Here is a 26,583-nt window from a genome sequence, read left to right on the forward strand (position 1 = left end):
CTTGACAGGCTGATGGAAAAAAATCCAGAAGTAACTACGTTGAATTAATTTCTGAGTGCCATCTGTGATATTTATGACTACTCAACAGTGTTTCTCACACATAATATTTAAGAAGGCATTGTTGCATTTCCTTATTGTGAATGAAATAGTTTCGAAACTATAGACATGCACTAAAATGTGATCTGAAATCTCTTAATTTTAAAAAGTGCCAAGATTTCTAACAAAGAATAGTTAGTGTGTAAGACCTAAAGATTATTTTTTATTTTTCTTGCCTATTTATTCCTAGGAATCTCATGACTTCATTCTCTGGGCAAGGTTTATGATCTTGTCTTTAAACATGAATCTGTGGCAAAAAGAATGAAAGCTTAACTCTTGCCAGAAATTTAGTTGAAAAGGATTTGCTATCCTTTAAGAATTGCTTGGCTTAATTATTTTTCTGAATGTTTTGAGAAGCTGTTGATTATTTTCTTGAGAAGGGTAGAGGAAGGGAGCACCTGGATGTATTTTTAACTTACATAATGAACACCATTTTCTGAAATGGTATGGCATTTAGGGATGGACATCTGTTGTTTGAGCATAGACTTGTTTCTTCCTTAAAATTTTTTATTTTATTTTTTTGACTCACTGTTTCTTTAAGCACATTAAGGTGCCACCAGTTAAGATTAAACTAGGACTATTTTTTACCTTTTTATTTCATTTAAAAACTGACTGACTTTATTAGTTCATACAGTGAGGCAGCACATTTTTGTTCACACAGTTCATTGTCTTGCTGAATATTTTAAGCCATGTAATTATTATAGAACCTGTGTGTTGATATAGAATAGATTGTAGAAGCTATGTTTGCATCGGTAACAACAAGTAGTGACTTCAATTTTAGAGAGCAATGATAAACTGTAATCGTAGAGAATTATTTTTATCTAGGTACAGTCAGCTTTGAATTAACCGTACTAACAGGCCAGACAAGTAATCTGCTTTCATTAGCACCCGGACACCTCTGTACAAGCTGTCAAAGCAAACAGCTAGATGGTGAGCAATCTGCATATCTGCCCCTGGAAACAATGGTGATATACTTACCTAAATCAGCAGTTCCACAGGTCAAAATTATCTTTACAAGAATACTAAGATGTTACTTGCATTTTTCACTCTCATTTCCTCATAAGACTGCTATATCTTGGTATCATAATATCATAATAAAATAAGATCATGTGGTAAAAGGTGAAAATAGTTTTGATGTCCTTTTCCTGTTACCAGTTAGCTACCAATTAAGTACAGATTCTGTTTTTAGGTTGAGGTGCTTTTAACGTTCCATGCTGAGAATTTAACCAAGATAGAATGTGGTATAGAAAGGGAAAAAAGATGGGTTGTAGACAAAAAAAAAAAAAAAGAGAGAGATTGAGGATTCAAAATGTATTGAACATTCATTTATTTAACAATTATTTATTGAGCACTTACTGTGTACCAGGTAGTCTTTTAGTTACTAGGAGTATTGCCATAAAGAAAACAGACTAACATGTCTGCCCTCATGGATTTTCCATTCTCATGAGGGGAGAAAGTTACAGGATAAATAAATAAAATACATAGTTTATAAATGTGATAGAGAAAAATAAAGCAGGGAGGGGATAATGCAAAGTTAAGGGCAGAGTGCATAAAGTGATCAGAGAAGGCCTCATTGGAAAGTAAAAACTTGAAGGATGTACAGGAAGAGTGTTGCAGGCTGTGGGCACAGCCAGTGCAAAGGCCCTGTGGTAGAAGCAGACCTCGTATGTTTTTGAAACAGAAGGAAGGCCCGTGCAGAGTGCACCAGGGAGAGTGGAAGATGAGGGTGGAAAAACAAAACAAATTGTTTAGGGACTTGTGAACCATTGTTTAAGCACTTTGGCTTCCACTCTGAGTGAGATGGGAAGCATTTAGTAGTGATTTCATTTTCAGAAATATCATCTTGCATTTTTGTCAAGGAGCCATTATTCATCAAGCTTCCTGTCAGTAGCTACAATCTTAAATGTAAATGTTCTTAAATGGTTTTGTTTGGAGAAAAATGAAATTTATATTTTTACCAGACTGTTAATGAAAGATGTAGAAGGTTAATTGCTATCTTCCTAAAAATGTATGATTCTTAGGATTTGTACATTAATGTACCATTTCATTGAAACAGAACTATTTGTTCTGCATGTTGCTGCAATAATTCTTTATGTGTAGTATTTTCATTTTTTACTTGGCTATTGTATTTAATGTTGACTTTTTTTTTTTTTAAGATGTGTTGGTTAATTGCCTCATAACAGGCTTTGCATTGAAGGCTGATCTTTTTTTGTGCCTGTGCATGTATCTTTTGCTTGCTTGTGCTTGTGATAATAATTGAGCTTTTTGGTAGACATCATATCTCAGTTATGAAAATCAATTTTTATAAATGGTTTGATACAGCTAAAATTCTATTGTGTCTTGTCTTGATTAGCATCTTCTAAAGTACTAAAGAGTATGTGTGAGAATTTCTACAAATATTCAAAGCCCAAGAAAATTCGAGTATGTGTCGGAACCTGGAATGTGAATGGTGGGAAGCAGTTTCGCAGCATAGCTTTTAAGAATCAGACACTCACTGACTGGCTTCTTGATGCACCCAAGTTAGCTGGCATCCAGGAGTTTCAAGGTTGGCTTTTTATAATATGGATTTAGTTAATAAATCCTGACTGTGATGTATTGATCTAGAAAACAAATATAGCACTTCAGAGTATGCATTAATTTATGAAAGAAACTTGGAGCTATATATTTGAAGACCAATGTCTTTAAAGATCACATCTATTAAAATCTTACCTTTTTAAAATTTCTAGACCTTTGTTTTCTACTTCATAAAAACACATAATGGTAAAACAAAAAATCTTTTTCTTTTCATAGTTTATTCTCAGGAAGTAGGAATTCACACATAGATTTCTTTGAAGGCAACCACACATATAAGAAAATCTAGTTTTGTTTTTATTTTAAATGGACATAATCTTGGATCATTTATTAATTTTAACCAAAATTACATAATTAAAATATAATTGATCATTTGAGTTTTATTTTTCAAACCTACTATGTCCCATTTTTCAATTCTTAATCCTCTATTTAGTTACTAAGATAAAAAATGTCAGAGTGGATCTTGAGCAACCTTATAAAACTAGTGATATTTATTGGTACTTTATGTGATGACTTAAGAATACTGGTTTATCTTTGAAAAACTTTGTTGGCATTCAGTTTGGGTTCTCTGCACCAAACTGTTAATAGCCAGAACCAAACATTGAGCAGAGGATACTTTTATTAAGATTTTGGGCCGGGCACAGTGGCTCATGCCTGTAATCCCAGCACTTTGGGAGGCCGAGGTGGGTGGATCACCTGAGGACAGGAGTTTGAGACCAGCCTAGCCAACATGGTGAAACCCCATCTCTACTAAAAACAAAAAAATTAGCCGGGCGTGGTGGTGTGCGCCTGTAATTCCAGCTACTCAGGAGGCTGAGGCAGGAGAATCGTTTGAATTCAGGAGGTAGAGGTTGTGGTGAGCTGAGATCCCTCCACTGCATTCCAGCTTGGGTGACAAGAGTGAAACTCGTTTTCAAAAAAACAAAAGAGAAAGGGCATTTCAATGAAAAGTTTGGGGAAAATCCCAGGGTTTAAGATGAAACTGATGAAAAATAACTAGAAAAGAAAAATTTTATCTCACACCATTTCCTATACACATCACCCTCACATATAAAACTTGGTAATTATATACTATTTTAAAAAGGAATTAAAGTTAATTTTTAAAAAGAAGAAAATTAAGTTCATGATTCTAATCAAAATCTTTTTTTTTTTTCTTTCTTTTTTTTTTTGAGATTGAGTTTAGCTCTTGTTGCCCAGGCTAGAGTGCAGTGGCAGGATCTCGGCTCACTGCAACCTCTACCTCCTGAGTTCAAACGATTCTCCTGCCTTAACCTCCTGAGTAGCTGGGATTACAGGCATCTGCTACCACGCCTGGCTAATTTTTTGTATTTTTAGTAGAGATGGGGTTTTGCCATGTTGGCCAGGCTGGTCTCAAACTCCAGACCTCAGGTGATCCACCCGCCTTGGCTTCCCAAAGTGTTGTGATTACAGGCGTGAGGCACTACAATGTCCCCCCGGCCTACAATGCCCTTTCTTACTTAACTGAACTTGAAGTTGTAATAGTAATAATAATAAAATAACAGCTAACAGTATAATTCTGTGTACTTCACATGTGTTCATTTAATCCTCAGAGCTGACCTATTATTTCATAGACACCATTATTCCAATTTTACAGATGAAGAAACTGAGACATAGAAAGGGAAGGAACCTGCCCATGTTCATGCAGTAGTGGCAAAGCCAGGAATTGAACTAAGGCAGTTTGGCTTTAGAGTCTGTATGCCAGGCTGCATTTTATGTGTGAACTTGGGCGAGCCTCCTGTCTGTAAATAAAAGACAAAAATAATCTTTCTTATGTTTGTGTGGCAGATTAAATGAGATGATGTATGCATGAGCCTTGCGCATAATAGCAGTCAATAATTCTTTTTAAATTTCAGTATCAGTTCAGACTATAGGCTCTTTTTTTTTTTTTTTTTTTTTTTTTTTTTTGTGAGAGGTTTTTTTTTTTGTTGCCCAGGCTGGGGTGCAGTATCTATATCATAGGTCACTATAACCTCAAATTCCTGGGCTCAAGAGATCCTCACTCCTCAGCCTTCTGAGTAGCTAGGACTACAGGCATGCCACCATGCTAAGCTAATTTTTTTATTTTTATTTTTTTGTAGTGATGGGGTCTCACTGTGTTGCCCAGGCTGATCTCAAACTCCTGACTTTAAGTGATCCTCTCACCTCAACCTTCCAAAGGATTTGGCATTACAGGCAGGGGCTGTAGCCTCTGGCCATATAGGCTCTTTCTAGCTATTTGTCCTCATTTCTAGAAACTTGGGGCACCTGAAGTCTCGCTGCGCAGCTTTCTCAGGCAACTCTGTACTCCGTTAGTTCTTGTAGTTTCCAGAGTGCCAGTAGCTAGACAGGGTGATGTGTCCTACTTTCTGGATCTCTCCTAGTTTTCCTGGATTTCTTTCACCCAGAAAATAGCAAAAAGATCAAGCTTATGTTGTTCAAATTTGAATGTGAAAAATTCCTCCCAACTGTTACCAGCAATTTGAGGTAGTTTCTCAGTCACTTTATTCTTTGTACTTTTTCTGAATAATTTCTTTCTCTCTCCAGTTTTATGTGAGATTTTGATTTGAGAAATGATTTGTTTCTGTGCTGTCTCTGGTAAAAACTTTAGCAAGAATTTTTTCAAAGTGAATTCTGAAAGGACTGAAGAATCTTCAAGGATAAGTCTTAAAGAAGCAAACTTAGGACACCCTAATAGAAAGTAAATTTTAATAATTTTATTCCACTCAAGAGTTTTTGCCTTTAATGTGAATTTGGTTAAGCTCAAAACACAAAAATCAATTTTTATGAGCTCTGGTGTTATGTTGTATTGGATAGGGTTGCCATTTGCCTAAGGCTATATTTAAAAGTATTTCTTGGATGCTTAATTTTAGATAAAAGAAGTAAGCCAACTGATATATTTGCAATTGGTTTTGAAGAAATGGTAGAATTGAATGCTGGAAACATTGTGAATGCAAGGTAAGCTAACCACTTTAATACACTGAAAAATTTGCCAGTTGAGGGAAACTATGGATGACAGATAATTAAGTAATTGTTACGAGGATAGTTTGAAATAATAAATGGAAAAGTGCTTGTTAAACTGTAAAAGAGCATTTCGCATACTTTTGGGTCTGTGGATTTCTCTGCACACTTAAAAATATTGAGAATGTTAAATAACTTTTGTTAATGTTGTTTATATCTTTCTATTTATATTAGAAATTAGAAATGAAAATTTAAAAACATTTAATTCACTTAAAAACAATAATAAACCTATTTCATGCTAACATAAAATAAATTTTTTGAAAAATAACTTTTTCAAAACAAAAAATTTACTGAGAAGGATGGCACTGTCTTGTAGTTTTCCAAATCTCTTTAATGTCTAGTTTAAGACAGCCAGATTCTTAAATCTGCTTCTGTGTCAGTCTCTACAGTATGTTGTTTTGATTGAAGTGTATGAAGAAAAATCACATAATTATGTAGTTGGAAAAGGAAATATTTTAATAATTTTTCTAGATAATTTCTTCTCTGATACTACACCAAAACAGATCATTTCTTCTCTGCTGTAGTGTAGATAACAGAGAAGTATTATCTTGGTGTAGTGTAGATAAGACACTACACCAAATGGTAGTGTCTTAAAGGTTAGTTGCAAAATGGAATCTGAAACCGTATTGATGAACTTTTTGTGCTCTATTCTTCTAAAATTCATCTTTTACCTTTGCATGATTTTGTAACATCATGTATTGGTCACTTGGGTTCCCTGAGTTATGTAGCGCTTCCAAATTTTACACATTTCATTATATAATACCAAAGCATCATATTGTTTAATTACCATCACTGGTATTTGCATCAGAAAATAATTGTTGGGAAGCTATAAGGATCATGGTAGCAGATAAAACTTTTCCAGAATACTAATTTTTGCCTGAAAACTCAAGTTTTTCCATTGAAAACAAATGCTCTTGGTTTTCTTGAAGAGACAGACTTAGCTGAAGAAAATGCCAAGTAACCTAAATCTGAATAACCATTGTCTGTCATTAATTCTTTTAAGGAAAAATGGTATTCAAAAAAAAAAAGTGGCAGTTTGATTCCCAACTTAAAAGTATTTTCTTTTTTTGAGTTATAGATCATAAGTCAGTATGCAACTAAAGTGCTTTGTGTTTATTTCCTGTGTATCACACAGAATATTAAAAAGATGCGACCTGGGTTGAGCTTTAATAAAATTAATAATGTCTGTTGCTTCATCAAGGACACTCTTAGGTGAAATGGCATTTTTTTTTTTTTTTTTCTGCAGGTATATGGCAATGGGGATTGTAGTGACGACTAGTATAGTTTGGTGCCTGGATTCAAGCGAGAGCACCAGCACTTTTACCCATTGTTGCTTTTGCACCATAAGTGCAAATGTCAGTCAACACAGTGAAAGATGTCTTAATAGTTGTGACCCCATGGGCTTTGGGAACCCTCAAAGATGTCCCCAGATCACACTTTGGGAATTGCTGCTCTGAACCCATATTATAAATACAAATTATATGAGTGAAGCTTAAAGCTTCAGTGTTTTATTTTAACAAAATATGCTTGCTTTTAAATTTCAGCAGTTTCCCATATTTTATGACATTTTAAAAGATTTTTCAGGAGAAAATTATAGGCTGAAATAGTCATCAATCTTGCAAGTGACAAATATTTTATTAGCCAAAATGAATAACAATTCACATCAGGAAAACTGGAAAGAAATCAACTTCACTCATTTTGTTGTTTGATTATGTTTCCTGAAAAATATATTCAGGTCTTAAACTAGAATTTAACTCTGAGGATTCCTAGTACTAAGCGCATGGATCAGTTGTTTGTCTAAATAGAGTTTAATCAAATTCTTCTTTAGGCTAGGTTTAATCAAATTCTTCTTTAGACTGGGCGTGGTGGCTCACACCTGTAATCCCAACACTTTGGGAGGCCAAGGCAGGCGGATCACTTGAGGTCAGGAGTTTGAGACCAGCCTGGCCAACATAGTGAAACCCTATCTCTACTAAAAATACAAAAATTAGCTGGACATGGTGCCCCATGCCTGTAATCCCAGCTACTCAGGAGGCTGAGGCAGGGAGAATCGCTTGAACCCGGGAGACAGAGGTTGCAGTGAGTGGAGATTGTGCCACTGCACTCCAGCCTGAGCAACAGAGCAAGACTCCATCTCAAATATATACATATACATATATACACACACACATATATATACACACACATATATATATATACACATAATATATATATTCTCTTCTTCAATAAAGTGGTGAATATTTATTCATTTATTTAAGCAGTATCTACTGAGCACCACTCTAAGTACCTCCAATGAATCAAACAGACAAAACAGACAAAAATCCTTATCTTCATGGACTTTGTATTCTAGTGGGAAGAATCAGACAGTGAACAATAACAACAATAAGTTAAATTATACAGCATGTTAGAAAAGTGCAATGGAAAACAGAGGAAAAGGGAATCAACTATAGGGACACAGGGAAGTGTTGGAAGTCTCAAATGAATGATGAGGATAAGGTTCATTGAGAAAATGAAGAATGAGTTTCAGCTACTTGGGGGGCTGAGGTGGGAGGATCACTTGAGCTTAGGCAGAGGTTGCAGTGAACCGACATCCCACCACAGCACTCCAGCTCTGGGTGACAGAGTGAGACCCCATCTCAAGAAAAAAAGAGAGATTAGGAGACATGACCAGCAAATGCAATACATGGACCTTGTTTGGACCCTTTTTAAAGAAACAAACTGTTAGAAGATTTTTTTTTATAAATGGGGAACTGTACGTATAAAATGTTAGATGATAATAAGGAATTGTTAATGTTTAAATGTGATAAGGTAAAGAGGATGGAAGAAAACAGATTGGCAAAATGTTGGTAATTTCGAAATGGGTTATATAGTGGTTTGTTTAATGATTATGTCTTCTAATTTCCCATAGCAAGATTTTTTAAAAAGACATGAATTATAATTTAGAAAAATTTTAAATTTTAATAAGTGGGGAAATGTATTTGGAAGCACATATAGTTAGCTGTCCGTATCCTTGGGTCTCACATCTTTGGATTCAACTCATCAAAATATTAAATATTTTTTAAAATTATGTCTGTACTGAACGTGCAGACTTTTTTTTTTGTCTTTTTTACTTACAGACTTTTTTGTATCATTATTCCCTAAACAATACAATATAATAACTAATTACATAGCATTACATTGTATTAGGTATTATAGGTAATCTAGAGGTGATTTAAAGTATAGGAGACATGTACATGTACAAGTATTGCTCCATTTTATATAAGGGATTTGAGTATCCTTGGATTTTGGTATCCACGGGAGGTCCTGGAACCAATCTCCCACAGATAGTACTGTACTTCTCTGTCATCTTAATGAATACTTAAGGAAAAAGTAAAATGTGTAAGTTTGAGTTTACTCACCCAGTGAGTAGTCATTTAATGTCTTTATATTTTCTTTGTAAAGAAGTAATAAATTAGATTTTGAAATGTGGTTTTCTTTTGGCTAAACTGTAGATTTTCCTTTTTAAAGGGAACAAAAACAGCCTAAGCTTCCTTCAGAGTCTTAGGAAATTTGGGTAGATAAAGGTATAATTGACAATTGTCGTAAAAGAGGCTACTGTCAATTATCTTTTAAAAAAATTCTCTTTTTAATATTTTCTTGTAGCACAACAAATCAGAAGCTCTGGGCTGTAGAACTTCAGAAGACAATCTCCAGAGACAACAAGTATGTGCTGCTGGCTTCTGAACAGTTGGTGGGCGTCTGTTTGTTTGTTTTTATCAGACCACAGCATGCTCCTTTTATCAGGTCAGTAAACAGAACACTCCTCTAAGGCTACTTCCTACCATTACATAACAAGAAAAGCCTAGAGTGTTTATTGTTTCAGTTCTTCAAACAAAAACTATCCATAGTTCTTGTTTTAAAATGGGGTTTTGGGGGTTTTGATTAAAGACTCACTAATAGCTTCACTGTACTGTTTCAAAGGCTTGCCTTCAAAGTACCATACCATGTGTACTTATATGATTATGTATATTCCTAATTTCCTATGCACATGGAACTCTTGAAGTTTCAAATCTGCGATTTAGAATTCTTTGTTTCAAAGGGATGTTGCAGTTGATACTGTGAAGACTGGAATGGGAGGTGCAACTGGAAATAAAGGAGCAGTTGCAATCCGAATGCTCTTCCATACAACCAGCCTTTGCTTTGTCTGTAGCCACTTTGCTGCAGGGCAGTCACAAGTCAAAGAAAGAAATGAAGATTTTGTAGAAATAGCACGAAAATTGAGTTTTCCTATGGTAAGCTCTTGCTGCTTGTTCTTGAAGATAAAGCTTTGAAATGTATTTTAATTTGCCCCAAATTCTACATCAGTGTTTTTGAAAATTTAAGATAGTTCCTAGAAACATTAAGAATATTCACCTAAATAGGTATTTCATGTGTATTAACCCAAAATATCTGAGACAGGTCTCAGTCAATTTGGAAAGTTTATTTTGCCAAGGTTAAGGACGTGGCCATGATGTAGCCTCCAGAATTCAGAATGACATGTGCCCAAGGTGGTCAGGGGCACAGTTTGCTTTTATACATTTTAGGGAGACCTGAGACATCAGTCAATACGTGTATGATGTACACTGGTTCAGTCTGGTAAGGCAGGACAACTCGAAGTCAGGGCTTCCAGGTTAGAAGTAGGTAAGAGGCAAAAGGTTGCATTCTTTGAAGTCCTAGATCAGCCTTCCACTGAACACATAATTTAGTCTGGCTCAGTGAATCTGCATTTTTACATAAACAATAGGACAGAGGAAGCAGTCAGATGTGCATTTGTCTCAGGCGAGTCTAAGAGGGATGACTTTTGAGTTCTGTCTGTACTTTGTCCACAAGGAATTTCCTGTGGGCCAATTGTGAGGGAGTATGTAGCTTCTTATCTTTGGAGCTATCTTATTTAGGAATAAAATGGGAGGCAGGTTTATCTGTCATAGTTCCTGGCTTGATATTTCTCTGGGCTTAGTGATTTTGGGGTCCTGAGATTGATTTTCCTTTCACATGTGTTATTACTGTTGGATTAAAGAAACAGGACATGGGAGGAGACAAGCATATCTCAGGCAAAGAAACAGTTGTTAAACATTTTTGAACATTGATTGTTTTGAATTTAAAATTCTATCTCATTGCTTTCAGGGAAGGATGCTGTTTTCCCATGACTATGTATTTTGGTGTGGTGATTTCAACTATCGAATCGATCTCCCTAACGAAGAAGTTAAAGAGCTCATAAGACAGCAAAATTGGGATTCTCTTATAGCAGGAGATCAACTTATCAATCAGAAAAATGCTGGACAGGTATATCCATACTTGAGAAGATACTTGCATTAAGACTTTGGGTCATGAAACATGCCTTTTTAAATCAAGATGTTTTAAAATTTTCTTGGGGTCTTTTTATACTTAAATATGCGTGGATAGGTAAATAGGTAATAGAATTATGTTTCCTTAAAGTGTAGTAGGATGAGTTGCATGCAGACAAGAACCCCTCAGCCACCGAGCTGTAGAAGGAAAGGGCTTTACTCAGCTGGGAGCATCAGCGGACTTAAGTCTCCAAAAACTGAGCTCCCCGAGTGAGCAATTCCTGTCCTTTTTAAGGGCTTACAACTCTAAGGGGGTCCATGTGAGAGGGTCGTGATCGATTGAGCAAGCAGGGGGTACGTGACCGGGGGCTGCATGCACTGGTAATCAGAATGGAACAGAACAGGACAAAGATTTTCGTGATGCTTTTCCATACGTCTGAAATCTATAGATAACACAAGCGGTTAGGTCAGTGGTTAATTTTTAACTACCAGGCCCAGAGCTCGGTGCTGGGCTGTCTGCCTCTGGCTTCCATTTCTGCCTTTTAGTTTTTACTTCTTCTTTCTTTGGAGGCAGAAATTGGGCATAAGACAATATGAGGGGTGCTCTCCTCCCTTATTCCCCTCTTTGAGAACTTCACTCATTAGTGGGAGTTCTCACTTTCATCCTCACTACCCATGTCGTCTTGCAAGACAGATTGATAGTGATTCATATAGTACACTTGTGCTGAAGCATTTTGGTGAACTAAGGTAGCAATGAAGCTTTTTATCATTTGAAGAAGTACAGGTAGCAAACAAGGGAGCAGTGAACAGGTTCCTATTACTATTGTAACTCTTATTATAAGAGTTTTAAATCCTCCTATCGCTGGGAACCGTTTTCCAAGCATGACCCCAGGATCAAATCCATGCCACACTTGCACAGGCACATGTGCCGGTTTTATCATATCTCTAACTATGTCTTCAACTACTTGCCCTTGATCATCTATGTGTAGACAGCAATTAGTAAGGTTAAATTTCCCACAGACCCCCTCCTTCAGCTGCTAGCAAGTAGTTGAGAGCCAATCTATTTTGATAGATAGCATTTCTTATCTGAGTTTCTTGCCGGGCCAGAATAGTCAAGGCTCTGCAGGTTTTATTAGTGATTATTTCTAAGACAGCTTATAACTGTATGATTTGGTTGAGCATGTAAATGGTATCCCCCTGAGCCATCTTGTGCCCAAGTAGCAGGCCCGTAATATTGTATGATTCTCTCAGGGGGCCATTCATCATCTTTCCAATTTCCTATAGCTATGCTTCTCTTTTCGTGGGAAGCATAGACAGGGAAGCCCAGGAGTTCGCCTGTCTTTATGGGCAGTAGGAGGAAAGATGGTTTAATAGTGCCAACACAACTACCTGCTCACTGGTCAGGTAATTTGGCATAAGCTCTATGCCCACATATCCAGTATAATCCAGTGGGGACTGTCCAGTTCCACAGGACTCCGGGTGGGTCCACGCGGTTTGCAACTTTGGGAATTTACTAAATGGATTCCTTTCTGTGTGATTTGAACTCCACCAAATGACTGTTTTTGTGGTACCATTATACAGTTTCTGTCCCAGACAACTAAGTTTTTCTACGGGGTGAGTGAATTCTTTTCCTTCTCTAGCTATACAATATTGTCCAATAATTGGGGTTTTTAGGACCCAGAAGTTATCAGGGTGATTCTTTTGCACCAGGAGTTCATCAGGAACTGGGTCTGTAGGTACTAATTCTCAGGCTTCCCATGGCCATTGATCTCCCATTACAGTTCCTCCATATACATAACATGAAGTGACATTGAGAGACTGGGCTACATGCTCGGCTAATTGCAAAAACACATTTCATGGTTTTCCTGGAATTTCTGGTACTGGCACATTTAGTTCGTCATAGAAAGTCTGAAGCACTGGCTCAGGCCAGCAAGGATCAAAGGGATTTGTTATTACTAGCTCTAAGGGGTTACATTGTCCCTTAATACAGGAAGGGCCACTTTTTCCTTTCTAAAGGTGTACTGGATCCTTTTCGTTTTTTATCCAAGTGGCCCAAATGACACAAGACCAGTATCCACATTCATTTCCACATAGTCCTAATTCATGACAAATGTACTTATTTTCGGTCATATAGCCTTTTTCCCAATCAAAAGAGCCACACCCATTCCTAACTTATTGCTATTAATGACAGCACAAGCATCAAATTTCAAGATTATGTGTTTGGGCACCCCTGTTGCTTCTGTTCTGGCTAATACTGTACTTGTATCATTTACGAGTCCCTACCAGTCTTCAGTCCCTTAATCTTACTTCAAAAACTGTGGACATGGGAGGCTCAGAGGGGTCATAACACACATCTGGTCGGTCGTTTCCTGGGCTACATACCTTGTACTGAGTGTCATTATATAAACATGTTCCTTTTAAAATTCCTAGGCATTCATAGTAACTATAGAACAGAAAGATTGTTTTAATTTGTTGCCCTACCTCAGTAACCTGATGTATATACACTGAGAGCAGTCCTCCATGTGGGGAAAACCAGTGGAAGTTTTTACCATACAAGTCCAAATTATAAGGAAAATGAGTCCCACGATGATTCTCCTCAGCTTCGGCTGTGCGTAGACCAGTCAGCTTCCAGGTGTGACTGGAGCAGGGCTTGTCATCCTCCTTAGAGTCACTTTGCAGGGGTTGTCCAGGCTCGGTTTTGCCTCCCAAATTTCAGCAGCTGCAGGTTTCACATGGCTCTGGTGGATCCAGGCTGGGATTTATTCTGCCTTTACAGCCATGGGGGTAGTCAAGATGACGGTGTGAGGTCTTTTCCACCGTGGCTGCAAAGGCGCTACGTTCCAGTCCTTGATCTACATGCGATCACCTGGAGAGAAAGGGTGAACTGAGGAGAATAAGCTGACGGAACGCCTCTCATTTACCCAAGTTGAGATTGTTTGTGTAATTTTTCCCAAAGCCTGTAGCTGTCACTCTAACTCAATTTCACCTAACTCGGGGAGTGCCTGGAAGTCCCCCTAGTATAGGAGAAGGCCTACGATACAGTATTTCTTTTTTTTTTTTTTTTTGAGGCAGAGTCTTGCTCTGTTGCCCAGGCTGGAGTGCAGTGGCACGATCTCGGCTCACTGCAAGTTCTGCCCCCCCGGGTTCACGCCATTCTCCTGCCTCAGTCTCCCAAGCAGCTGGGACTACAGGTGCCCGCCACCACGCCCAGCTAATTTTTTGTACATTTTTTTTAGTAGAGACAAGGTTTCACCATGTTAGCCAGGATGGTCTCGATCTCCTGACCTCGTGATCCGCATGCCTCGGCCTCCCGAAGTGCTGGGATTATAGGTGTGAGCCACCGTGCCTGGCCAATACAGTATTTCATAAGGGGAGTATCCTGTTTTCTTAGAAGGGGTGCATCTAATTTTAAACAATACCATAGGAAGGGCCTGTATCCATTTTAATCCTGTTTCCTGACATACTTTCCCTAAGCTATTTTTGATAGTCTGATTCATTCGCTCCACCTTTCCGGAAGTCTGAGGTCGGTAGGCAGTATGTAGCTTCCAAGTGATTCTGTCTTCTGTACCAAGTCAGCCACAAACGCTGGCCCGTTATGTGAGCTGATTTGTAAGGGCAGTCCAAACCTAGGAATAAGATCTCGGAGAAGCACACAGGTTATTTTGTAGGCCTTTTCAGTTTGTGCTGGATAAGCCTCCACCCATCCAGAGTAAGTACACACAAGAACCAGCAAATACTTGTTACCTCCACATTTTGGCATTTCTGTGAAATCCACCTGAAGATCCTCAAAAGGAGCCGCTCCATAAGCTTGTATGCCGGGCGGAACAGTGGCAGCTTGCCTCGCATTGTGCTGTCGGCAAGTAACGCGCCATTATGCTACTGCTTTGGCAAGGGCTGGCAAGTGTGAGATGTAGAAGTACCGGCCTAACAACTTTTCAAGTGAGTCTTGACCTAGATGAGTGGTCAGTGCAACTGTGGCTGTCAGCAACTGCGGCACAGCTACCTTCCCGTCTGGCAGTCTGATCCATCCTTCTTTTATTACTTGCCCCACTTCTGTGTGGAAAAAGTCTTTTTCTTCCTTAGAATAAGTAGGTACCAGGTCAGGTGTTTGAGGGAGTAAGGGGGCTGCTACTGATGCACAGTAAGGGGTAGATGCTGCTTTTCGAGTTTTTGAGTCAGCTTGGGAGTTTCCTAAGGCCACTGAGGTGGAGGCTCACTGGTGTCCTCTGCAGTGCATGACTGCCACCTTCTGAGGTTTCCACACTGTCTCTAATAATTGTAGAATTTCTTGTTGATATTTTATGTCCTTTCCCCCAGAGTTTAACAGGCCCCTTTCCTTATATAATGCTCCATGCACTTGGATGGTTCAAAAGGCGTATCGAGAGTCAGTGTAGATGTTAATAGTCTTACCTTTACTGAGTTGTAGAGCCCGAGTTAAAGCAATGAGCCCAGCCTTCTGGTCCGAAGTACCCTGTGTCTATGGTTTGGCTTCAGTGACAGCATTCAAAGTTACCACCGCATATCCTGCACATCTTTCTCCTTGGGTTGTTGAAGCTGCTCCGGTCCATGTATAACTCCCAGTCGACTGATGCCCATGGCTGGTCCCAAAGGTCAGGTCTGCTAGAATAAACTGAGTCCAACACTTCTAGACAATTATGCTTGACCGGGCTCTCTGATACTGGGAGCAGGGTGGTGGAATTTAGGGTGTTACAATCTTCAGTGGTTATGCGTGGATTTTCACATACCAAGCTTTGGTACTTGGTTAATCTAGCATTTGTTAGCCAGTGATGTCCTTTGGTATTCATCAAAGTTACCACAACATGGGAGGGAGGCCTTTATATTCAGGTTTTGCCCAAGGGTAAGTTTATCTGCTGCTTGTGCTCACAGAGCCATTGCTGCCAGGGCCCTTGGACATGGGGGCCAGCCTTTGGAAACCCCATCTAGTTTTGAAAGATAGGCCACTGGCCTTGGCCAGAGCCACACAGTCTGGGTTAAAACTCCAACTGCCATTTTTTAATCTTTCTGACACATAGAGGGTAAAGGCCTTTGTCAAATCTGGTAGTCCTAGGGCTGGGGCCAACATAAGTTTTTCCTTTAACTCATGGGGTCCTGCCACGCGCTGCCCTGGTGAGGTGTTCCACTGGGCAGTTACCTACCCGGGAGTGCTCTCAAGGTCCGCGTCGCTCAAGCAGACTAGAATCCCCCACAGGGATGCTCCACAGGGCAGGCCTAAGCCACCTAAGGGGCTGCCTCCACAGTCCGTTAATCACCTCACTTCCTGGTCCGTTAATCACCTTGCTTCCTGGTCAGGGAACCAAGAAATGTAGCAGCACGAGCCTCAGACAAGTACCCCTCAGACACCGAGTTGTAGAAGGAAAGGGCTTTATTCAGCTGGGAGCATCAGTGGACTCACATCTCCAAAAACCAAGCTCCCCGAGTAAGCAATTCCTGTCCCTTTTAAGGGCTTACAACTCCAAGGGGGTCTGCGTGATAGGGTCATGATTGATTGAGCAAGCAGGGGGTACGTGACCGGGGGCTGCATGCACTGATGAACAGAACAGAATGGAACAAGACAGGGATTTTCATGATGCTTTTCCATACAATGCCTGAAATCTATAGATAACACAAGCAGTTAGGTCAGGGGTTTTTAACTACCAGGCCCAGGGCGTGCGGTGCCAGGCTGTCTGCCTGTGGCTTCCATTTCTGCCTTTTAGTTTTTACTTCTTCTTTCTTTGGAGGCAGAAATTGGGCATAAGACAATATAAGGGTTGGTGTCCTCCCTTAAAAGTAATAAAAATAGGAAAGAGAAAACCTATCATAATTCCCATAAAGAAAAATATGTATCTATAAGATTCACTTTCAATTAGAAGGATAAACTATTTTTTCCTTGGTAATAGTTTAGAATCAGTCTTTAGGGCTATTTTTTTGGGGGGGTTAAGTCTTGTGGTTATTGACTTTTCTTTTGTTTATGTCATCTGACTTTTGAAACACTTCTTAAAGCTTATGACCACAAAATTTGGGAATAATTTATTAAATATATATATGTTTTAGGTAAAAGGATCAGTGGCCATCTGGTATGGTGCCTGGTGATCCCCAGACCTGAATTCTAACACTTCGGGCACCATGTTACCTTTTCAGGCCTCAGCACCTCATTTGAGAATAAGATATCAGGCTAGATGTTTCCAAAATCCCATTTACAGTTCCAAATGTCTCATATAGCTCAAAGATTGGGCAGAATTCCCTTATTCATGTAGTTAGTTTAATCGAATGTCAAACAAGTGGTATTGAAGCAGGATATTTCCCTGACCCCTTCGCAAGTGGGAACTGGAGTGCATGGGCACTGATGGGACGAACTCCGTTCACTTGACCCGCTGCACTCCACCCCATGGGAGGGGGAGTTCTGGTGAGTGAGTGCAGGAGCTGGGGTGAGCGCTTTTGGGCACCGGCAAGAGCGAACTCTGTACCAGCCCCGAGGCAGCATCTAGGGGAGGGTGCCTGCAACTGCTGAAGCCCCAGAGGAAGTGTTACAGTGCCATTTTAGCTTTGCCGCCTGCAGATGGCTTAAGTGTTAACATCTTAGTGGAGGGTCAGTGCGACAGCCTCATGCGCCCACACTCATGGCACCCAAGTTCTTGTGTGGCGTCCAGGAGGAATGAGGTCGCATGAACAAACTGAAGATGGTAAATGTGGGGGATTTTATTGCTGATGAAAATGGCTCTTGGTCGGAAGGGGAGCTGAAAAGGGGACAAAGCAATAAATAATCTTCCCCTGAAGTCCAGCCATCACATGGCCAGACTCCTCTCCAAAACTACGCTGCCAAGCTGTCTCTTGGAAGACAAGCTGCTTCTCTCTGACATCCAGCTGCTTCTCTCTCTGCCAGCTGAGCCTGGGGTTTTTATGGGCACAGGATTGGGAGCAAGGCAGGTCATGGGCGGTTTTGAAAAAAGCAACAGTTGAGCGGGAACACAGGGATATAAGTTCTCACGTGGAGCTCTAGTAACAGGCTTTTTGGCTTGAGGGTGGAGCCCTTGCTGGGGATGCACCCACTTCTGCCCAGAATTTCCCTGCCTCCTATCTCTATCAGTATGAAAAAGGCTACATCTCAGGTTATTTTTCTAAGCTTTGTTCCATTCAGCTAGAAGTGTTTGTCAGACGCATACAGATTTCTTCTGAGAAGATCCAGCATATAGTAGACATTTAATGGATGGCTGCCTGAATGAAAACAGAACTTGTTGCTATTTGGGAATGACTTATTTTGTATATGTTTATTTTAGATTTTTAGAGGATTTTTAGAAGGAAAGGTAACCTTTGCTCCGACATATAAGTATGACTTGTTTTCTGACGACTATGACACCAGTGAAAAGTGCCGCACCCCTGCATGGACAGACCGTGTCCTTTGGAGAAGGAGGAAATGGCCTTTTGATAGATCAGGTTGGGAAATGGACTTCTTTATTTAAATGAACTAATGTAAACTTATGAGGAAGCAGGGAATGACAATATCAAATGAGGAGAATATTGTTTTTCAAGAAACATTATCTAGAATAGAATAAATTAAATATGTCACATTTTTAAAAATATTCTCAAATCTGTTTATGATAACTTATTTAATTTTTCAGTCTGTTTTCATATAATTTCATGTAAAGAGAAGCAAGGAAGTATTTTTGTGAAATTTTTAATTGAAGCTAATTTAGGTTTTTAACTAAACTAACTTTAGTGGTTTGCATATGTTTTGAACTGCCACTTGTCTCTTGAATTGTTTATGAAACACCGTTTAGTCACAGTCCTTTAAGTAATCTCAGAAGTAAAGCCATATCTTAATTTTTACTAAACAAAGAATAAAAAGATAACTTTACCAAAAGCCTTTCGAATTTAAAGGTATTTAGACTGCCTGCCTATTACCAGGTGTTTCTGGCATTCCAGCCTCAAACCACTGAAGCTCACGAAAGGAAGGAGAATGCCTCTTTGCTCTACACAATCTGTCCTGCTCATACAGCTTCTCTGGTGTTTTCTTTTCTTCTGACTGCAGCTGAAGATCTAGATCTTCTAAATGCTAGTTTTCAAGATGAAAGCAAAATCCTGTACACGTGGACTCCAGGCACTTTGCTGCACTATGGAAGAGCTGAGCTGAAGACTTCTGACCATAGGTTTAAGCAGTCTCAGTTTTTCTAATGGTGTTTGAAATTTGTTTTAAATACACCCTTTTAAAAACATTTCTAATACATCTATCTTCCTTTATGCCTTAAGGCCTGTCGTTGCCCTGATTGATATAGATATATTTGAAGTTGAAGCAGAAGAGAGGCAAAACATTTATAAAGAAGTAATTGCAGTTCAGGGTCCACCAGATGGTACGGTATTGGTCTCAATCAAAAGTTCTTTACCAGAAAATAATTTTTTTGATGATGCCTTGATTGATGAGCTTCTGCAGCAGTTTGCAAGTTTTGGTGAAGTTATACTTATAAGGTAAGATGTTTATTATGCAAAAGTAGCTCATGATTCATAAACAATCATTTCTATATAGAAATCACCTTATTTGGGGAAGGAGAGAATTTTTAAAAAGAAAGATATCACCTTATTTAGTGTTTAGTATATGAGTGTTTTTATTTCCAAACTAAAGAAAAATCATACTGTGGATATTATTCTACAGGTTTTATAACTGAATTCTCTACTTAGAAAGCTTAAATGAATAGCAAAACTTTTTTTTTTGAGACAAAGTCTGGCTCTGTCACCTAGGTTGAAGTGCAATGGCACGAACTCCGCTCACTGCAAGCTCTGCCTCCCGGGTTCACACCCTTCTCCTGCCTCAGCCTCCCAAGTAGCTGGGACTACAGGCACCTGCCACCACGCCCGGCTAATTTTTTGTATTTTTTAGTAGAGATAGGGTTTCACCATGTTAGCCAGGATGGTCTTGATATCCTGACCTCGTGATCCACCCACCTTGGCCTCCCAAACTGCTGGGATTACAGGCGTGAGCCACCTTACCCGGCCATGAAACTTTTTTTTTAAGACAGGGTCTCACCCAGTCGCCCAGGCTGGAATGCAGTCGTGTGTTCATGTCTCACTGCAGCCCCAACCACATGGGCTCAAGCAATTCTCCCACCTCAGCCTCCCAAATAGCTGGATCTACAAGTGCACACCACCATGCCTGGCTAAGTTTTGTAGTTTGTTGTTGTTGTTGTTGTTGTTGTTTTTTATAGAGGCAGGGTTTCACCATGATGCCCAGGCTGGTCTCAAACCCCTGGCCATAAGCAATCTGCCCAGCTCAGCCCCACAAAGTGCTGGGACTACAGGCATGAGCCCCCACATCCAGCTAAATAGTGAAACTTTATGTGAACAATTGAAAACAAAAATAGGTGCAAGTTCAGATACGAACTCTCATGATTCCTACACAATAGAACATGTAACAAAACCCTATAACAAAATGAAGCTGTGTTTGCTATTGTTTGTTTGTTTGTTTTAAGGAGAAGTAACAGTGACTCCCTCCCTGCCTCAGTTAAAAAAATTTGAATAATTTTAAGTATGTTTAATTTCTAACAAACAGAGATGTGATGAATAGTCAGGAGTCATTCCCTTCCAGTCTTGGTTTCCCTTATTGACTTAGCCATCTGCCTTTTGCAGAACCAGATGCCTCTTTTGTTGTTTTAAAAACTTTCTCTTCCAACTATACAGCAGTTTTGAGACTGAATTATGTGCATGTGTGCATGTGTTTGAATTTCATAGGGAAAGAGGTACCATTAAATCCCTTTAAATACCATTCATTTGCTTAGTTAGGTATGTTTTATAGAGATTTGGTGGGCGGATTTCTATACTAGTTGCTGTAGAAGAGCAGAGGAGAAATTGAAGATACAACTTCTGCTTGTAATCTAGTAGGGAACGTCAGCATGTGTGTAATGACACCCCCAGATCCTAAAGGGCGTAGTCCACAGAATTAAGATGGTATGGCTTCTACAGAGTGAAAATCAAAGACTCCTCAAGTCCTTTCAGAGAGTAAATGAACAAATGGAGAAGAAATTGTGTTTAGGCTTTGCTCAAATCTTTTGACAAAGATCTATCCCAAAGCTTTCAAATTACAACAAAACATTTAAAAAATCTTAAGGTTCTAGAAAGTACACAGTGAAATCTGTAAGTGTGCAGATGACAGTATACTTTGCCAAGTACAGAAATGCCAAACCACCAGAAGCATCATGTAGACTGTGTGAGTGGGCAGCAAAGTAGCAGATAAATGTCTTCCTGAGCAAATGTGAAATACTGCACTGAGCTACAAAGAATCCAAACTGTATAAGGGATGAAAGACTCTGATACAGGAAAGGGACTTGTCTTTATAACCCAACCTCTAAAGAACTTGTTAAATTGAAGCGAGAAGGTTTCCTCCAAATGTTTGTCATCATTAGGAAAAGTATTGGTAAGAAACTAAGGCATTAACCTAACATTATAAAACCATGGGGTGTCTCCAACCTGGAATATTCTGGTTGTTAAACCCCAAGATGACTAAGTTGGAAGAGAAAAAGCAGACACTGAAAGTCAACAAAGAGAGGATCTCTATAAGCAGTGAGAAGAAACTGGTTATTACCTTTTAGTCTAGACTAAGCCATTAAGGAGTGAGTAAACTCTGTAAACCCCTTTATTTTTAAATAAGAGCTTCCCTGGAAATGTGTATGGGATAAATTTAAATACATATAGATGCTTACATTAATTGAAGGAAAAGTCTAGAAGCTTTTACCGTAGTGGGTGAAAGCAGGAAGAAAATACAGCTTCCAAAAGAACTTACATAAATCAATAGATATAAGAACCAGAATCCCTTGTTAAAGTTAGAAATGTGTAAGGGGCACATTGCTGATTGAGAATAAGGACAAAGATATTAGCCCTAACCCAGGACCACAAAAGTGTTGGTACCTATCAAAGAACAAATAATGTTTGGGGTTTTAGGGGACTGGTGCGGCATAAATGTATGCTTACCGTGGTGATTATAACCTTTGGAGGAGGGATATTCTCCATTGTCAACAATCTGAAAAAGATACCTTCATGTAGTTAGGTAAGAATGGTCTCCCTGTGTATTTCAAAGAATAGCATCCTGCAATACAGCTTTATGCCAAAGAAACTGAATCAGTTTCCTGGATCATATTTGCGGGATTGTAGAAATCTGTTCCAGTCCCTCCCAGCCCTTGATTTTACCAGGGTGAAGTACTTGTGCACACTTTTGTTTTTGGCCTTTTCCTCTTAATATTCATAATTCATACTTTGGAATCCTAGTTTAAGCAGGGGACTAGGGGGAAAGTGATTGTGTGTGTGTGTGTGTGTGTGTGTGTGTGTGTGTGTGTGTACACATGTTTTCCCCTCTCTCATTGTGGAAAAATCTGTAAAGATTTCTGAACTTGTGGTTCAACTTGCCAAATTATTTCTGTAATAAGATTGATAACATAATTTGTTCTTTTTTGAATAATAACTTAATTACATACCCGTGACCCTCTTCAGAACTTGTTCTGTCCTTTTTAGTTATTTTTTTTCCTCTTGAGAGTTTTATTTCAAAAGTGAAAACTTGGAATCCTATCAAAGACCACTGAAGTCCCAAAAGAGTAAATGTTTGTCAGTGACGAAAGACAAGAAGCACAACCTAAGGCTTCTTGGGGCCAGTGTGGTTTTGTTTTTTTTCACTGACACCTCTCATCTTTTTTGATCATAGGAAATTTTCTTCAGGGAAGTCACTGAGACAGTGAAAATACATAGTACAGGGTTGTGGGGTCAGGAGACTTGGATCCCAGCCCTGTAACTTATTCTCCTTATAGAGTCACTTTGAACAAGTCACTTAACATCTTTCCCTTTTTGCCTTGTCAGTGAAATAGAGGATTGGATGGGACTGGATTAGCAGTGGTCATAAATGGAGGTGCACAGACCCATTTCTCGTGGCTGTTCCATTAACAGTATTTGAAAGAAATTGGAGTGTTTTTAGGGGAAGAGTGCCCTCTCCAGGTCACCACTAGCCCTACCTGCACTCCCTCCTTTACTTTTTACTTCCTGGCCTCTGCGGGCCCTTGTTAATAATCGGTAATCGTGGGAGTCGTCACTGAGCTGGTTATGTCTATGATATTAATTATGGTTTTTTATTGGTTTTCTCTTTCTTAAAGATTTGTAGAAGATAAAATGTGGGTTACATTTTTGGAGGGAAGCTCTGCCTTGAATGTTCTGAGCCTAAATGGTAAAGAGGTAAGGTAGCATTTGTTGATTCTAAACCATTCTGAAATTAAATGCCTGAAGATGATACGATATTTTTATAGGCATGCAGCAAAATTATTTAAATGGGAGGGGAAAAGACCTTATGGTATGTTCGAGGAGTTATTTAATGTTTTTTATTTAAACTGGATTTCTGACTAGCCTAGGCTTATTTAGGTCTCTCCCCAGAGATATTAACTGTTGATATAGACTAAGAAGGAAACATGTTTAGCACCTAATTTGATTTATTACATTTTATGATGCAAAAAGTTTTAAAATTTTAATTGGGGGTAGTCTGGCTCATCTGTATAGTAGAAAAACGTTCTATCAAGTGAAGAAAATGCATTATTTACCAGAAAACAAGGGAGGGAGGTGTTCATTATTCCTAGGAATTTGTTTCATTGGCTTGACTTACCTAGTGATCTTCTTCAAACATAAGTAAATTAATTTCCAGAGATAACAAATCCATGCCATTGAAGTATTTCAGAAAATTTTAACAAATGGAAATATTCCTAACCTGTGATTTGAAAAGTCATTGATGACAGAAACTTACATTGTTGGCCTGGAACAGTTTTACCTCTCTGAAGTGCTGCATCCGTCATTTTATTCTGAACTCTTTTAGACGCAAATCCTAAATTTCTAAGTATATGGTCAGTGCACAGGATGGACTGTACTCTAGGCCTGATTCCTGCAGCACTGACTTACTCCATGAGCACTGTCCTGAGCTTCCTCTTCTGTCACATCAACTTCTTTGGAGAAAAAAAATTTTTTTTTTTTTTTTTGAGATGGAGTTTCGCTCTGTCGCCCATCCTGGAGTGCAGTGGCACGATCTCAGCTCACTACAAGCTCCGCCTCCCGGGTTCACGCCATTCTCCTGCCTCAGCCTCCCGAGTAGCTGGGACTACAGGTGCCCGCCACCACGCCCGGCTAATTTTTTGTATTTTTAGTAGAGACGGGATTTCACCGTGTTAGCCAGGATGGTCTCCATCTCCTGACCTTGTGATCCTCCCGCCTTGGCCTCCCAAAGTGCTGGGATTACCGGCGTGAGCCACGGCGACCGGCCGAAGAAAAAAAATTCTTTATGTATATTAGACTGGGCGCGGTGGCTCATGCCTGTAATCCTAGCACTTTGGGAGGCCGAGACAGGCGGATCACCTGAGTTCAGGAGTGTGAGACCAGCCTGGCCAACATGGCAAAACCCCATCTCTTCTAAAAATATAAGAAGTAGCCAGGCGTTGTGGTGGATGCCTGTAATCCCAGCTGCTTGGGAGACTGAGGCAGGAGAATCACTTGAACCTGGATGGTGGAGGTTGCAGTGAGCTGAGATTGCACCAGTGCACTCCAGCCTGGGCAACAGAACGAGACTCTGTCTCAAAAAAAAAAAAAACAAATTCTTTGTGTGTATTGCTGTCAAAATAGGTTTTGTAGAGTTTCGTTTTCCTAAATGTAATACTAGTATACTCATGTAAAATAATGTATCAGGAAATAGGGAAAAGAATTAAAAATAAGACCACTCACATAATCTTACCATTCTGAAGTAATTTCTCTTAATCTTCATGTTAAATATACATATATAAATACAAATGGGATTTTATACACACAGACACATTAACACAAATGGGATATGCGTATATGCAAACACAAATTGAGACCATATTATAAAGCTATTTTCTTACTACCTCTTGTGACTGTGTCAGGGACATGTTAAACAAATATGTCATTTTTAATGGCTTCATTAATTTCATTATGTGAATAAATATATACATTTATTAAACCAAACTCCTATTTATAGACATCTAGATTATTTCCTATTCTTAATTATTAAAACCAATATTCCAGTGAACCGCTATATATCTTTTTGAGTATTTTTTTTTTGCCTTCTAAATTTCTTCCTTTTCATTTGGCCCTGGTCTCTATCAAGGGGATATTCCTAAGGAATTATATCTTAATTGACCATTATGGTGATAGGTGTTTAAGAATGCTTGTTAGTATTTTTTGGTGAATATAAAAGAATTTTGTTGACTTTAAAAAGTAATATATGACTTGTAAAGCATGTTAAGTTCTGAAATTGGATTGATTTTAGTACTTATATCTACTTAGCAAGTAAAGGATTATGAATTCTTAGGATTCTGACTTTAAAGTTCAGTGTGGATGCTAAATTACTAATATGCACAGCTGTACCACTCAGTTCAGCAACTTTCAACCCCTCCGTTATTATGCCTTCAAGGAATTCCAATATCAGTAACGCTTTGAGCCAAGGAAGATCTGTACCCACAAAGGTGCCAACTGTCAGCACAGCATATTGATCACAGCTACACAGTTCATTTGCAATACCAAAAATATTCACATCGTGTTCACATTAAGAAACTTTTCAAACAAAGGAAATTGAAACTATGTGGGAGAGAGATTAAATTTGGAAAGCAAGTTTGTTATAAGGATGTGGGTTTTAAATGAGAACTCCTTTCTAGTGCACGTTTATCCTTGATCAAAGAGTCTTGCTGTTATCAGCAAGTGTTTTTGAGAGTATTTTTTAAATACATTGACACGATGTGATATAACTTGATTATAATGTCTTGGTTGTCTTAGATTATACTTTAGTCTAAAAGTCACCCAAATTTATAGAGAAGGCAGAGTGCCAGTTTCACAGGCAGAACTCATTGTGTTTTTAGAATGATTAATTTTTGTTGAATATTTAAAATGATATTCAGTTCTCTTAATATTCTTCTGACATTTGAAATGCTAAAAGTATAGGTTAGCACTTAGCAGCTGACAGTATAGCAGCTCTCAGGACCATATGCCAAGTTAGGAAAGACCAAATGAACAGGAACAGGAAATGCATTTTAAAGATTTTCTGGTGTCTCTTTTATAGTTGTTTCACGTGGGAACAATTACTTGAATCAAAATAAAGAAAGTGTAAAGTTATTGGTTATTTGCTATAAAGTTATAGCAAAGTTGTTGGTGAATTTACGTCTGGCCAGGAAAACATAGTGGTTATAGCAAAGGAAACTTGCATCTCTGGGCAGCCCAGAAAAGATCTTTATAACCACAGGCATTTAAAGGGAGAACTGAGTAAACAAATGTTTACTTTTTTTTTTTTTTTATTATACTTTAAGTTCTAGGGTACATGTGCATAACGTGCAGGTTTGTTACATATGTATATATGTGCCATGTTGGTGTGCTGCACCCATCAACTCATCAGCACCCATCAATTCATCATTTATATCAGGTATAACTCCCCAATGCAATCCCTCCCCCCTTCCCCCTCCCCATGATAGGCCCCACTGTGTGATGTTCCCATTCCCGAGTCCAAGTGAGCTCATTGTTCAGTTCCCACCTATGAGTGAGAACATGCGGTGTTTGGTTTTCTCTTCTTGTGATAGTTTGCTAAGAA

At 38.9% G+C, this 26,583-nt stretch overlaps 1 protein-coding gene across 9 annotated transcripts in view; it reads left to right on the forward strand.

Annotated features, from left to right (window-relative positions):
* Positions 1 to 26,583, forward strand: part of SYNJ1 (synaptojanin 1) — a 108,189-nt gene that overhangs the window by 52,696 nt on the left and 28,910 nt on the right. For all 9 annotated transcript variants that reach the window (XM_023190475.3, XM_026456045.2, XM_023190495.3 and 6 more), the window contains 9 exons: positions 2,450 to 2,641; positions 5,538 to 5,622; positions 9,328 to 9,468; positions 9,764 to 9,956; positions 10,828 to 10,986; positions 18,263 to 18,419; positions 19,015 to 19,132; positions 19,233 to 19,448; positions 23,108 to 23,186. In XM_023190475.3, the coding sequence (XP_023046243.2) occupies positions 2,450 to 2,641; positions 5,538 to 5,622; positions 9,328 to 9,468; positions 9,764 to 9,956; positions 10,828 to 10,986; positions 18,263 to 18,419; positions 19,015 to 19,132; positions 19,233 to 19,448; positions 23,108 to 23,186 (1,340 nt within the window). The remainder of the gene's footprint in view (positions 1 to 2,449; positions 2,642 to 5,537; positions 5,623 to 9,327; positions 9,469 to 9,763; positions 9,957 to 10,827; positions 10,987 to 18,262; positions 18,420 to 19,014; positions 19,133 to 19,232; positions 19,449 to 23,107; positions 23,187 to 26,583) is intronic.

This window comes from Piliocolobus tephrosceles, chromosome 19 (assembly GCF_002776525.5).
Source record: "Piliocolobus tephrosceles isolate RC106 chromosome 19, ASM277652v3, whole genome shotgun sequence".
Classification (NCBI taxonomy): Eukaryota; Metazoa; Chordata; class Mammalia; order Primates; family Cercopithecidae; genus Piliocolobus; species Piliocolobus tephrosceles.